Source organism: Chiloscyllium plagiosum, chromosome 10 (assembly GCF_004010195.1).
Source record: "Chiloscyllium plagiosum isolate BGI_BamShark_2017 chromosome 10, ASM401019v2, whole genome shotgun sequence".
NCBI lineage: Eukaryota > Metazoa > Chordata > Chondrichthyes > Orectolobiformes > Hemiscylliidae > Chiloscyllium > Chiloscyllium plagiosum.
In genome coordinates, this window is record NC_057719.1 from 11,067,299 (window position 1) to 11,080,931 (window position 13,633).

At 42.3% G+C, this 13,633-nt stretch overlaps 1 protein-coding gene across 3 annotated transcripts in view; it reads right to left on the reverse strand.

Annotated features, from left to right (window-relative positions):
* adck1 (aarF domain containing kinase 1) overlaps positions 1–13,633 on the reverse strand; it is a 575,359-nt gene that overhangs the window by 231,264 nt on the left and 330,462 nt on the right. For all 3 annotated transcript variants that reach the window (XM_043697036.1, XM_043697034.1, XM_043697033.1), the window contains one exon: positions 2,391–2,549. In XM_043697036.1, coding sequence (XP_043552971.1) covers positions 2,391–2,549 — 159 coding nt within the window. The remainder of the gene's footprint in view (positions 1–2,390; positions 2,550–13,633) is intronic.

A 13,633-nucleotide genomic window follows, 5' to 3' on the forward strand; every position in this document is an offset into this window, starting at 1 on the left:
CTTCTGTGAAATCATTATTAAACAGAGTCGCTTTGAATAAAAAGGTGAAATGCAGGTTCATTCAATCGTCTCCAGGTGATACAATAGCCCTTTGGAGGCTGAACAGAATGAATTCACCTGCTTTAAATGACAGTGAATCATTGAATTCTGAGAGCGTACAAGGAGGCCATTTCCCCCATTACCCCCTCTCTGGGCAGCACTATCTTTTCACTCTCTCTCTCTCTCCAACACTGTTAACAGTCTCCCCAATCCCACAGCCCCACTCCTTTCCTCCTAATCTTTCTAGAACAGGAATATATAGCCCACAGTGAAGCCCATTTTGTAGCCAGGTTTCTGGCCCTGACATCAGACCACAAGTGTTTATCTGTGCTTACAGGTCATCAGTCTGATCTACCACACTTGATGCACTTATATAATGCACTACAAGCATAATTAAGATCTTACTGCATTCCCTCTTACTTTGGCTTTACTATTGCCAAATTTTGTGCTATCAGTATTTTCTAATTATATGTGGACTGTTTTATTCTCTGGGTGGCATGGTGGTGCAGTGGTTAGCACTGCTGCCCCACAGCACCAGGATCCCAGGTTCAATTCCAGCCTCGGTGACCGTCTGTGCGGAGTTTGCACATTCTCCCCGTGTCTGCGTGGGTTTCCTCTGGGTGCTCCGGTTTCCTCCCACAGTCCAAAGATGTGCAAGTTAGGTGAATTGGCCATGCTAAATTGCCCATAGTGTTAGGTGCATTAGTCAGAGGGAAATGGCACTGGATGGGCTACTCTTCGGAGGGTTGGTGTGGACTTGTTGGGTCGAAGGGCCTGTTTCCACAATGTAGGGAGTTTAATCTCATGTAATCTAATGCTACATTCCAATTCCCATCCCCTGCCAAGTTAGTTTAAACCCTTGTCAACAGCATGAGTAAACCACCCCCTGCCATCTTACTTCAGAGGCAATCTATTTGACCCAGCACCAGTCCCACTTCCATCAGAACTGCTCCCAATGATGTTACATCCACTCTCCATCAACTGGCTTGATTTGCTCCCACTTCGATGTCTATACACATGAGCACATTACAAAACACAATCTATACAAGTAATCCAGAACCCCATGATAAAGTTCCAGGGAGTCTGAATCCCACAATGACAAATGGTGCAATTTAAACTGAATAAAAACATGGAATAAAAGCTAGCCTAATGGTGACCATATCTCCAATTTCAATTTTCATACAATCTATTTGATTCACTAATGTCCTTCAAGGAAGGAAATCAGCCATTCTTTCTTGGTCTGGTCTGCATGTGATTTCAGACACACATTAATGTGGTTGATTCTTAACTACCCTCTGGGTAATGTGGAATGGACAATAAATACTAGCAGACCCAGCAATGTTCATGCCCAAAGAGCACATTAAACAAAAAGCCTGTCTTCCACAGCAAATATAGACAATTTCACCACTAATTGTTTCCTGTTTTAACTTCAGAGGCTCAAACCACAAATGGCTCAGTTTCACAGTTAGGACAGCAACATGGCAACCCAGTTAAGTAGTATCTTATATAGATTTTAAAAAGTGTTTGTGGATGAGAGAACATTTCCCACTTCATGAACAGAGTATTATTTCAATGGAGGAAATCTGAGAAATTCAGAAAACTGCAACACAAAGGGACTTGGGGTGGGGGGGAATGTGTGCCTGAAACAGAAAGCTAGCACACAGGTGCAGCAGGTAACCAGGACGGCTAATGGAATGTTGATCTTTATTTCAAGGGGGTTGGAGTATAAGAGTAGTGAAGTCTTACCACAACTGTACAAGACACTGGTGAGACCACACTTGGAATACTGTGAGCAGTTTTGAGCAAGGTTATTATTTCATTGGAGGCAGTTCAGAGAAGAGTGACAAGGATGATCCCTGGTATGGAGGGATTGTCTCATAAACAAAGGCTAAACAGGTTGGGGCTCCATTCTCTGCAGTATAGAAGAATGAGTGGTGATCTCATTGAAACTTATAGGATTCTTAAGGGGTTGGACAGGGTAAATGCTGAGGAAATGTTTCTCCTCATGAGAGAAGACCAGAGGGGCATGATCTCAGAATAAAGGGGCACCAATTTAAGACGAGGAGGACTTTCTTCTCTCAAAGCATTGTGGTTCTTTGGAACCCCTTGCCACAGAGAGCGATGAGGGCTGAGTCCTTGTGTATATTTAAGGCTGAGATTGATAGACTCTTGATTGGTAAGGTAATCAAGGGTTATGGTGAAAGGGCAGGAACATGGATGTGAGGAATGTTAGATCAGCCGTGATCCTATTGAATAGTGCAGCAGGCTCAAGGGTCTGAACAGCCTACGCATGTTCTCATTTCTAATGCCACCTACAGTTAAGTTGGTCAATAAGGTTTTAAAATGAGTACCTTGAGAAACGGAAACTGCTTGAGCATATAGGCCACCTTCTCCGTGTTTTGGCCCTCTTTCAAGAAATCCAGTTCAAGTGGCATGTTTTTCTTTGCTTCATCAACCAGCCATGCAAAGCTGAATTCAGGAAATGTCCACGACACAAACCGAACCAGAAGCTGTTAATAAAACTCTGCATTACAACTGATGGCAGTGTTGCATATTCGACAATATGACGTGCCCTTAAAAGAAACCTCCTTTTCCCTTTCTCCTCGTTGACAAATTTAGTAATACCAACACGTTTCATCTTTTGTAGCTTTTTACAGAACTGAGCCTGAAATGCACATGATCGTGGTCATTGATAATTCTCCTCATTGTCACAAAACACCTCATTGGCCAAATATAAGAACATTTCAGGATTGTACAGACTTAACAGGGAGAGCTTGAACATTATTGTGGCACTAGAGAAGCACAGCAGGTCCCGCAGCATGTGAGGGGGGGGGGGGGGCTGTTGGGAAGGTAGCTAGGAACATGATAGAAGGTGGGGGGGTGATGGTGATAGGTTGGAGCGGAGGATGGAGCTGATAGGTCGGAAGGAAGATGGACAATGACAGGTCCACTTTCCTGTCTCCTCAATTTACTGGAGACTACATTGAGAGCAATTGACACAGTAAATGAAATGTTTGGATGTGCAGGAAAATCTCTGCCGGATGTGGAAGGATCCTTTGGATCCCAGAGATTTCCCTGCACATCCAAACACCTCATCTACATTGAGGAGACAGGACGACAACTTGCGGAATGTTTCAGAAAACATCGCTGGGACACGCACTAAACAACTCCACCACCCTTTGGCTGACCACTTCAACTCCCCCTTCCACTCCACCAAAGAAATGCAAGTTCTGGGCCTCCTTCCCACCTATCCACTCCACCCTCCACTCTGACCTATCACCATCACTGCCCTATGGTGTGGACTTGTTGAGCCGAAGGGCCTGTTTCCACACTGTAAGTAATCTAAAAAAAAAACAGCAGGTCTGGAAGCATCTACCTATTGCATTCCTAGTGACCTTCCCCCCCAGCCCCATCCCCTCTCATTTATCTCTCAGCCCCCTTGGGCGTCCCCACACATTCCTGATGAAGAGCTTATGCTCAAAACATCGACTCTCCTGCTCCTCAGATGCTGCCCCACCTGCTGTGCTTTTCCAGCACCACACTTTTGACTTTGATCTCTAGCATCTGCAGTCCGCACTTTCTCCTATCTTGAACAGTATTGTTAGTCAAACAATAATCAAATCACCTTGTGAGTTTTTAAAGTTGCCAAGTGGCATTAACCTTGGCACTGATCATGTGCAGGAATTGTTGCCCCTTAATGGCTCAGCAACACAGCATACAAACAGAATAGCAACATCTCAAGTTACTTCTGCTATTAAACCTGATCATGGCTGAACTCTTTCAATTCCACTCTCCTGCCCTTTCCTCATATTCCTCAATTTCCTTAGTTCCCCCGATACAGAACTCCACCTTGTATATACCGAACAACATTATTCACAGTACTCTGGGGTAGATTCACAAATCAGCTTTGACAAAGGGTCAGTTAGACTCAAAACGTCAGCTCATTTCTCTCCTTACAGATGCTGCCAGACCTGCTGAGATTTTCCAGCATTTTCTCTTTTGGTTTCACAAATCCAAGGATTGACAACCTTATGAATGAAGCAATTTCTTCTCATCTCACTCTTCAATGGTCAGCCCCTGACCTTGAGACTATGACCCCAAGTTACACACAAACATACAAAATAGGAGGAGAAATGGGCTATACGGGTTCTTGAGGCAAAAATGAGGACTGTGGATGCTGGAGATTAGAGTGGAGAGTGTGGTGCTGGAAAAGCGCAGCAGGTCAGGCAGCATCCGAGGAGCAGGAGAATTGGCATTTCAGGCAAAAGCCCTTCATCAGGAATGAGGCTGTAAGCCAAGAGGGAGGTGAAATAAATGGGAGGGGGTGGGGCTGGGGGAAAGGAGCTGAGAGTGCAATAGGTGGATGGAGGTGGGGGCTCCTCCATCCTCTCCAACCTATCACCATTACCCCCACCTCCATGTATCTATTGCATTCTCAGTTTATCTCACCTCCCTCTTGGCTCACAGCTTAATTCCTGATGAAGGGCTTTTGCCTGAAACGTCGATTCTCCTGCTCCTCGGATGCTGCCTGACCTGCTGTGCTTTTCCAGCTCCACACTCTCAACTCTATTCAGGTTCTTGAGCCTACTGTCATTATTCAGTAAGGACATAGTTGATGGGTTTGTGTTCAGAATTGCACATTCCCATCTGTTCCCAAAAATCTTTGATCCCTTTGGCAGTCAATAATTTATGTAATAGATCTGAAACAAAAATAGAAATTGCTGGGCGGCACAGTGGTTAGCACTGTTGCCTCACAGCGCCAGAGACCCGGGTTCAATTCCCGCCTCAGGCGACTGACTGTGTGGAGTTTGCACATTCTCCCTGTGTCTGCGTGGGTTTCTCCGGGTGTTCCGGTTTCCTCACACAATCCAAAAATGTGCAGGTCAGGTGAATTGGCCATGCTAAATTGCCCATGGTGTTAGATGAAGGGGTAAATTTAGGGGAATGGGTCTGGGTGGGTTGCGCTTCGGCGGGTCAGTGTGGACTTGTTGAGCCGAAGGGCCTGTTTCCACACTGTAAGTAATCTAAAGAAAAAGCAGGTCTGGAAGCATCTGTGAACAGAGAAAGCAGAGTTAACTTTTCAAATCCAATGACCCTTCTTCAGCTATCAAAATCCACTATATCTGTCTTAAAAATTATTCAATGAACCTGCCTTCACTGCCTTCGGAGGCAGATGGTTTCATGGTCGTACAACTCTCAAAGAAATTCTCATTTCAGAATGGAGGGTTATCTCGCAGAAATCTATAAAATTCTAACAGGACTGAACTGGGTAAATGTTCCCAATGACCAGGGAACTCAATACCAAGGGTCACAATCAAACAATATGAGGGAAGCCATTTCAAACTGAGATGAGAAATTTCACCACCCAAGATTGCAAAACCTGTGGAACTCTCTGCTGCAGGAAGCAATCGAAGCCAAAATAATTGAAAATTTCAAGGAGGAATTGGGTATAGTTCTTAGGGCTAAAAGGATCACAGGTCATGAGGAAAAGCAGGAACAGGGTACAGGGTTGAATGATCATCTGTGATCATATTGAGTGACAGGGTAGGCTCAAAAGGACCAAATCGCCTACTCCTACTTCTATTTTCTCTGCTTCTATATATTTTAAGTAGCTTATCTAGTCACTTATCTCAAGACAAATAATTCTTGAAAATGCTAATTTGATCGACTGCTATAAATAAGCATTATCCTACCTTAGAAATGGAAGTTACATTCACAGAACTGACAACCAAACATGTTTAGCTTGAGTTTAGAACCCAAACAATATTAAACTTTAAACCACACTTTCAGAGGATTATTTGTGGCAAAGGTGAAGTTAATGCAGCGGAAATCCCTTAATAAAATGAAAGGGACAACGTGTAGTAGGACAGTTCTTTACAGGTGTTTATTTTGCCTTTTTCAATGATTTTCTGTATCTATCAAACATGCTGGGAAGATCAGTTCAAGCAGAGATTGCATTTTATTTGTGATTATAACAGAATGCATAAGATGATGGAAACTGGCTTGTAAATACCATAATCACGACTATGTTTTTGACCACAATGAAATAGATGATGCTAAGAGCTTTGCAGAGAATTGCGGTCAGCAAGAAATCAAATCTATGAATTTACTACAGCCAAATCACTTTGCCTCTTCGACAATTTGGCTACATAAGCTGAGTCATGTGAGAAATATGGTGGCCATCACTGGAGCTGGCTACTTATCTTTCTTGGTAAATATCAACTTGCTACTCAAAGTATATAAAGCGCTCTGCTAGAATTATTGAATTTCATGCCTCGACCAAGTTCAAAGATGAGTTTAAGAGATGGACACCAGAAGAGTGGGAGAATTATCTTCTCTTCGCCTCATGGCAAAAGTTAACAAGTGTGACCCAGTTACACAAGTTATGCCAGCGAAACCAGTGAGATAGAGTCAACTGAAGTAAGACAAATCAAAGCAAAAGCAGTTATGGAAGCATTACTACTGGAAAGGAAATTACAGGAGGCAATTACCACAGATCCAAGTACTGCTCTGGAGTTCCTGAGGAATGGCTGCCATTTGCACCTGTTTCATCAATTACTTTCCCCCAGCTCAGAATTCAGGTTGGTTACTAATGGCCAGTGTTCAATTCCATTCATGACTACAATCATGAAGCAGTCCATTACAGTACCTGGACAACAACTAGACTTGGGTTGGCAAATAGCATTCACACTACAGGTAATAACCACCTTGGACAAGTAGAAGTCCAATCACTTCCCACTGGCCTTCAGTGGTAACACCATTGGCAGCACTTCTACCATTGTCATCACTTACAGTATCACCAGTGACCAGAGGTTAAGCTTAGTCATATAAACAACATGGCTAAATGACAAAGTCTGGCTAAGTACCCTGTCATGGCTGCCTCACCTCTGCTAACCCATTAAAATATTCTCGTAAGATGTGTAATAGTTGAGTCATGTTGTTATGTTGTATTTTTATGTTGTTGTCTGATATGGGAAAAGACCGCTCTAAAAAGCAAGGACCCTGAAGGACACTGCATGGTTTTAAAAGCAGGTAACATGGTTCTTGCTTTAAATACTATTTAGACAGCTCTTGATTCAAGCAGTAGTAGATGGTTTGCAGATGAGCTGGAGACAAGGGAAGTATACAAATGGACATTCAGCCGGCTGCAACAAGCTGATTGGTCTGTAGACTCATGACGACAAAGGCTCTCTTGCTTGCCAATAGTCTTTGATTGGCTCCCTGGCAGCTGAATAGCTGGCGATGTGAACAAGATAGGGAGAGACCATAAGGTCTCCACAAGCTCAGAAGTTCTCTGTTCTCTGCAGGAAAAAATACTGCAAGCCTGAAGAAAACCAGTTTATCTTTCTTTCAACAACTGCTGTAAAGCTGTCACTTTTAATCAATAAGTCAGCAACTTTGGTAAGTGTGAAGCAGTTACCGTGAGCCTCCTGAAAACATGGGAAAACATTCAGAGATGGAAGATTGAGAAACAGTATTCTGATCAATAAAAGAATCATCTCAGCAAATCCTGTGAACAGAGGTCATTAAACTGATTTCCCAGTCTTTAACTCTCCTGTAATAACCATATTTTTCCTCCCTGTCTGTGTCTGTATGTGTGTGAAAGGAGGAGTTTGAAAGGGGATTTGAGTGTTAATTAGTAGAACTATATGCTGATGGGTCATAGTTATTTACATGTGGCTCAAATCTACCTATCTGTAATAAATTCTGCCTTATATACTGAAGCTTAGATCATGCTTTGTATCAACCTGGATCCAAAATACAGAGAAATTGGGAAACTGTACTTTTTAAAATCTTTAACTTCTGTGATGACTCAGAGAATAGAGCTGCTTGATTTTTCAGAACGTTACCCAGTGTGGCATAACAGATGGACGCCCCTAGTCAAGGCCTCATGAGTGAGGTCAGATGCTCAGAACCTGGAAGCTCATTAGTACAGTATTGCATTTCTATCGCAAACACTGCCCCTTCCAAACAATTAACAAACAAAAAAGATTTATGATGTGAGTTACCTGCATTAACCTTGATACACACAACTGTCCTCATGTATTAGCAGTTCATTATCCTCATCAGTTCCTGTGTATGAATTGCTCACACTGCCTTCAAGTAATGTTAATCTTTAATCACAGTGTCATTGGTGGTTCCTCTGGGAGATGCCCCTTCTAAGGGAATGCCCTTACTGTATCATTTGTTGTTTTCACGGTACTTATTGTTCCATTTCCATTATTGGGTTGCGATGGACGTCTGGGTCTGATGGTTGATCCATGATCTGTGCAGATAATAGTTATAGATTCATAGATGTAGAGTGAGTTCACACGTCTTGATCAGCTGCCTGCCATTGAGGAACAACTTCTCCAGTTGGGCAGACATGCTTGCAGTTGTGACAGTATATCTGGTCATTCACTTCCACCACACATGATCAAGGTGACAGCTGCTTCATGTAGGTCTCACGTTGCCACTCAGGCCTACTCTTGGTTAGAGCGTTGAAGGTTTGTACTCTGACCAGCTCTGACTGACAGTATGTAACCATTCTCATTCCTGAAGAAGGGATCTAGCCCAAAACGTCAATTCTCCTCCTCCTCGGATGCTGCCTGACCTGCTGTGTTTTTCCAGCAACACACTCTCAACTCTGATCTCCAGCGTGTGCAAACCTCACTTTCCTGGTTATTTTATAGTGGGACTGGCTGATGGATGGAAAAGATACAGAAGAATATCTGTTGGAGAATGCAACAGTTCGGTTCAACTTCAAATACAACATCTTATTATATTACAGGAAGCAAACACAATGTTTAGGATGGCTTAGCCAGTCAGTTCAACTAGCTCACTTATTCGCAGGTCTATGTAACTTGACTTACTCAATGTCCTGAGGGAATATCCTGCATAAATATTCCCTGGATTTCCAAAGCGTAATGAAGGAAAATGCAAACTGTCTGTGCATTGATTCCTACATCCTCACTATCAACACTTGCTTCTAACCCAAACCCAGCAGCACAGTTAAATATCATGGCGTCACAGGGCATTTGAACATTTCTCAGTCTTCTGTCTGCTCCTCATTCTGATTACATGTCTCCTAAGATTAAACCAGCTTTAGTAGAGTTAACAGGTCTGCGCACTGTGCAAACTTAATTGCATCTGTCTGCAAAACTACTTTGGATATTGATGCACCTCCTAAAAACAGAGAGAACATGCTATCTTTATTCCATAGCAATTGCTATCTTAAAAATTGTGTTGAATCTGTATTCTCTGGTTATCAACCCTGCTGCCACTGGAAGCAAATTCTCCCTATTTGCAGCAGCAAACTTCCCCATAATTTGAACACATCTGTTAAAAGACCTTTCTCAAAGATTCTTTCTCTGTTCAAGGCTTTAATTCCAAAATGGTGGCTCTACTTAGGGTTGTAAATGCTCATATTTTCAAAATGACTGTTAGCAATCACAGCATAAAATTGCTCAAGGCTTATTGATTTTAATGATGGCATATAACTCCTTTCAAGAAACCTTCACAACTAACCTTTAAGACAGTCATGTTTCTGAAAGCTTATGACCCTGGAGCAATACTCATTTAATTAATAGCCCCCATACCAAGCCCAACTCGGTTCCCATTTGATTCAGTTTCGCAATCATTAACTGCATGGTGGATTGTATTATACAAATATATGTTGTTATTTAGGTCATAGTGATAAATATTTGCCATAAAGGTTATGGAAGTATGTGCCAGGGCATTGATTTGAGACAATATTTTTTCAACTTAAAGGTCATAGCTTGATCAATCATTCCCAACATTCAGGAAATCCAAGTGGGCAATCATTCATGATCTATTTTATTGCACAGCTTAATAGTTGAATATTATACACATTGCGGAACAAAAGTATTCCCATGTCGAGCATACGGCTGTCTACTGATGCTTTGGCTCCAACTAATACTTCAAACTCCTGGGAGCAGGTTGCACTAGTGACTGGAAGCAGTCAGCAATCAGTTCACAATTACATGGACAGACTACATGTTAGTTTTTGCCAGTAAGTTACCAACCTGAATAAGTGCCCCTATACCAGAGGGTGCATTGTGCATTTAAGCAGGCAAGTTTCTGATAGACCATTTTGAGGAGATAAAAGGCGAGGAGCTAGTATTCTTCTGTTGACAGCAGAGGGTGATGAGGGGTGATTTAACACAGACATTCAAATTATGAGGGATTCCACTTACTCACACAGGAAGAAACTATTCTGGTGGCAAGAATGCTGGTAGCCAAAGGACACAGATTTAAGATACTCAGAGAAAGAATAGAGGGGAATAGCTTTTGATGGCCCAAACTGTTAGGATCTTGAATGCATTGAATCAAGAAGGTCAGTGGAAATGAGAATGAGAATTAAATGGGTACTTGAACAGAGGAAGACGTGCCGTGCTGCTGGGAAAGAGCAAGGTGTATGGGACTAATCTTTCTAAAAACCAGCACAGGTATGACAGGACAATTCATCTCCTATGTTATGATGAAAGATACATAATTTTAAGTATTAATATCATTGTTGGAATTTGAAATTCAAAATTGTGGCATATGGCCATTGGTTACTTATATGAAGAATATCCTTTTAAAAAAAAAGAGATTCTTCTGGAATAGTGATTGAATCCAGAATGAGTCAGGCAGCCAGTGACTGCAAACCCCTGTGGTGTGAATGAAAAGATGTTTATACTATGATAGCAATGACAGGTTGGCCAAATATGTAACATTGGCTTTCTTTTCAGTTCAGAAGAATTTTGAATTAGCAAGTTGGTTTTCAAAAAAAATCAGTTCAAAAGCAAGTTTTCCCTTGATGTTTATCCCTCCTGGGTGGGAGAACTGCATGTTAGAATTTGTGTCTGAATTCGTTCTTTTGCGAAGGGGTGTGTTCATGAAATGTTACTATATTGGAACAGTTCATGAGTCATTGCTACTGTATCTGTTATTCTGCTAAGTTGTCAATAGAGTTGTCATTCTAAATCCCTCTTTCTTTGGTTATACAGGTAGAAGATCCTTTATCCAAACATCCAAAAACCAAAAAGCTCTGAAATCTGAAGGTTTTTTTTGTGAAGTTTTTTCTCATTAACAAGGTAGTTTGGCATGAAAACAGTTAACCCAAGTCGACACCTACTCGATGCGTGTCACTCAGATGTGATGAGGAGGGGTGAGGGAGTGCGGGGGAAGCTTGGCCAAGCACTGACAGCCTGTCCTTACTTAGAAGTCTGCTCCTCCAGTAAGATTGTTTAAAATTTCACTATTAAACTGTCACTTATTCTGAAAGCCTAAAAATTCTGAATTCAGAAAAACAGATGGTCCCGAGCATTTCGGATAAAGGATCGTATTTTAACTACAGTAGAACATAGAACTGTACAGCACAGGAACAGGCCCTTCAGCCCATGATGTTCTGCTGAACAGGACACCAAATGAAACTAATCCCTTCTGCCTGTCTTTGGTCCATATCCCTCTATTCCTTGCATATTCATGTGCTTTTATAATAGTTTCTTAAATTCCCTAATTGTATCTGCCTCCACCACCACCACTGGCAGCATGTTCCAGACTCTTACTACTCTTTGGTTAAAAATCTACCCCACGTCTCCTTTGAACTTTCCCCCTCTCACCCCAAATGCATGCCCCTTAATATTAGACATTTCAACTCTGGGAAAAAGATTCTGACTGTCAACCCTACCTATAATTTTATAAACTTCTATCACGTCTCCCCTCAGCCTCTGCTGCTCAAGAGTAAACAATCAGAGTTTTTCCAGCCTCTCCTTATAGCTCATACTCTCTAATTCAGGCAGCATCCTGGTAAATTTCGTCTGCACCCGCTCCAAAGCCTCCATATCCCTCCTGTAATGAATTGAATGACCGGAATTGATTGCAATACTCTATAAATGTGGCATAACCAAAGTCTTATAAAGCTGCAACGTGACACCCCGCCTCTCGTAATTGATTCCAAGGTGTCTTAGCCACGGGGATCCCATATATCTTAATCTTCCGCATGAGCTTACCATGAGAGACCTTGTCAAAGACCTTACTAAAATCCATGTAGACAACATCCATTGCTCTACCCTCATCGATCACCTTTGTTACCTCCTCAAAATAATTCAAACAAGTTAATAAGACATAACCTTCCCTGCACAAAGCCATGCTGACTGTCCCTCATTAGGCCATTCTTTTCCAAATGTGCTTAAATTCTATCCTTAAGAATTCTCTCTAATAGCTTCCCAACCAGCAATGTGAGATTTACAGGTTGATAGTTTCCTGAATTATCCATATTTGCCAGAGGAACAACATTAGCTACTCGCCAGCCCTCACATCCTCTCCGATGGCTAGTGAAGACACAAAGATCTTGGTCAAGGCCCCAGCAATCTCCTCTCTAGCCTCTCTCAATAACCTGGGGTAGATACAATCGGGCCCCGGGGAATTTTCCATTTTAGTGCTCTTCAAGAGATCCAACACCTCTTCTTTCTTGATCTCAAAATGCCTAACATGATCCACACAAATCTCACTGTCCTCCATGTCCTTCTCCTGGGTGAATACCAATACAAAGTACTCATTTAGGATCTCAGCCACAGCCTCTGCCTCCAACCACAATTTCCCTCCTTTATCCTTGAGCAGTCCTACCTTCTCCACTAGTTATCCTCTTCTTTTTACTGTATCTATAGAATGCCTTGGGATTCTCTTTAACCCTACTTGCCAAGGTTATTTCATGGCCCCTTCTTGCTCTACCAATATTCTGCTGGAGCACTTCCCTGCGTTCCTAATATTCCTCACGGGCCCTGTCTGATTTTAGCTTCCTAAACTCACATACGCTTCTTCTCTCCTTTTGACTAAATTCACAAACTCCTTCATTATCTCAGAGTCTTGCCATTTGTGTCCTTCCTAGTTACTGGAACATGCCGGTCTTGAACTCTCCCCAGCATGTCTTTAAACAATTCCCTCATGTCAAATGTGGACTTGCCTGATAACAGCTTCTCCCATTTAACACTCCCTAGTTCCTGCCTAATTTAGACATAATTTGCCCTCCCCCAATTTAGGATCTTCCCAAAAGATCCTGACTTATCCTTATTCATAGCCATGTTAAAACTTAAGGAGTTGTGATCACTGTTTCTAAAATGCTCTCCCACTGAAAGATCAGTCACATGGCCAGGTTCATTAGCCAATACAAGGTCCAGTATGGCCACTCCTCTAGTTGGACTATCTACAGATTATTTCCAAAAACCCTCTAAGATGCACCTAACAAATTCTGCACCGTCTAAGCCTTTTGGTCTAAGGGATTCCAATTCTGGGGAAGTTAAAGTCACCCATTATGACAGCTCTTTTTATTGCACCTTTCCATAAGACTAAAATTGGGCCTTGAAGACAGAAACAGGGAAATATATTACAGGGAACAAAGAAATGGCAGAGGAATTGAATTGGTACTTCAGATCTGTGTTCACTGGGGAAGACACAAGCAATCTCCCTGAGGTAACAGTGGCTGAAGGACCTGAACTTAAGGGAATTTATATTTGCCAGGAATTGGGGTTGGAGAGACTGTTAGGTCTGAAGGTTGATAAGTCCCCGGGGCCTGATGGTCTACATCCCAGGGTACTGAAGGAGATGGCTC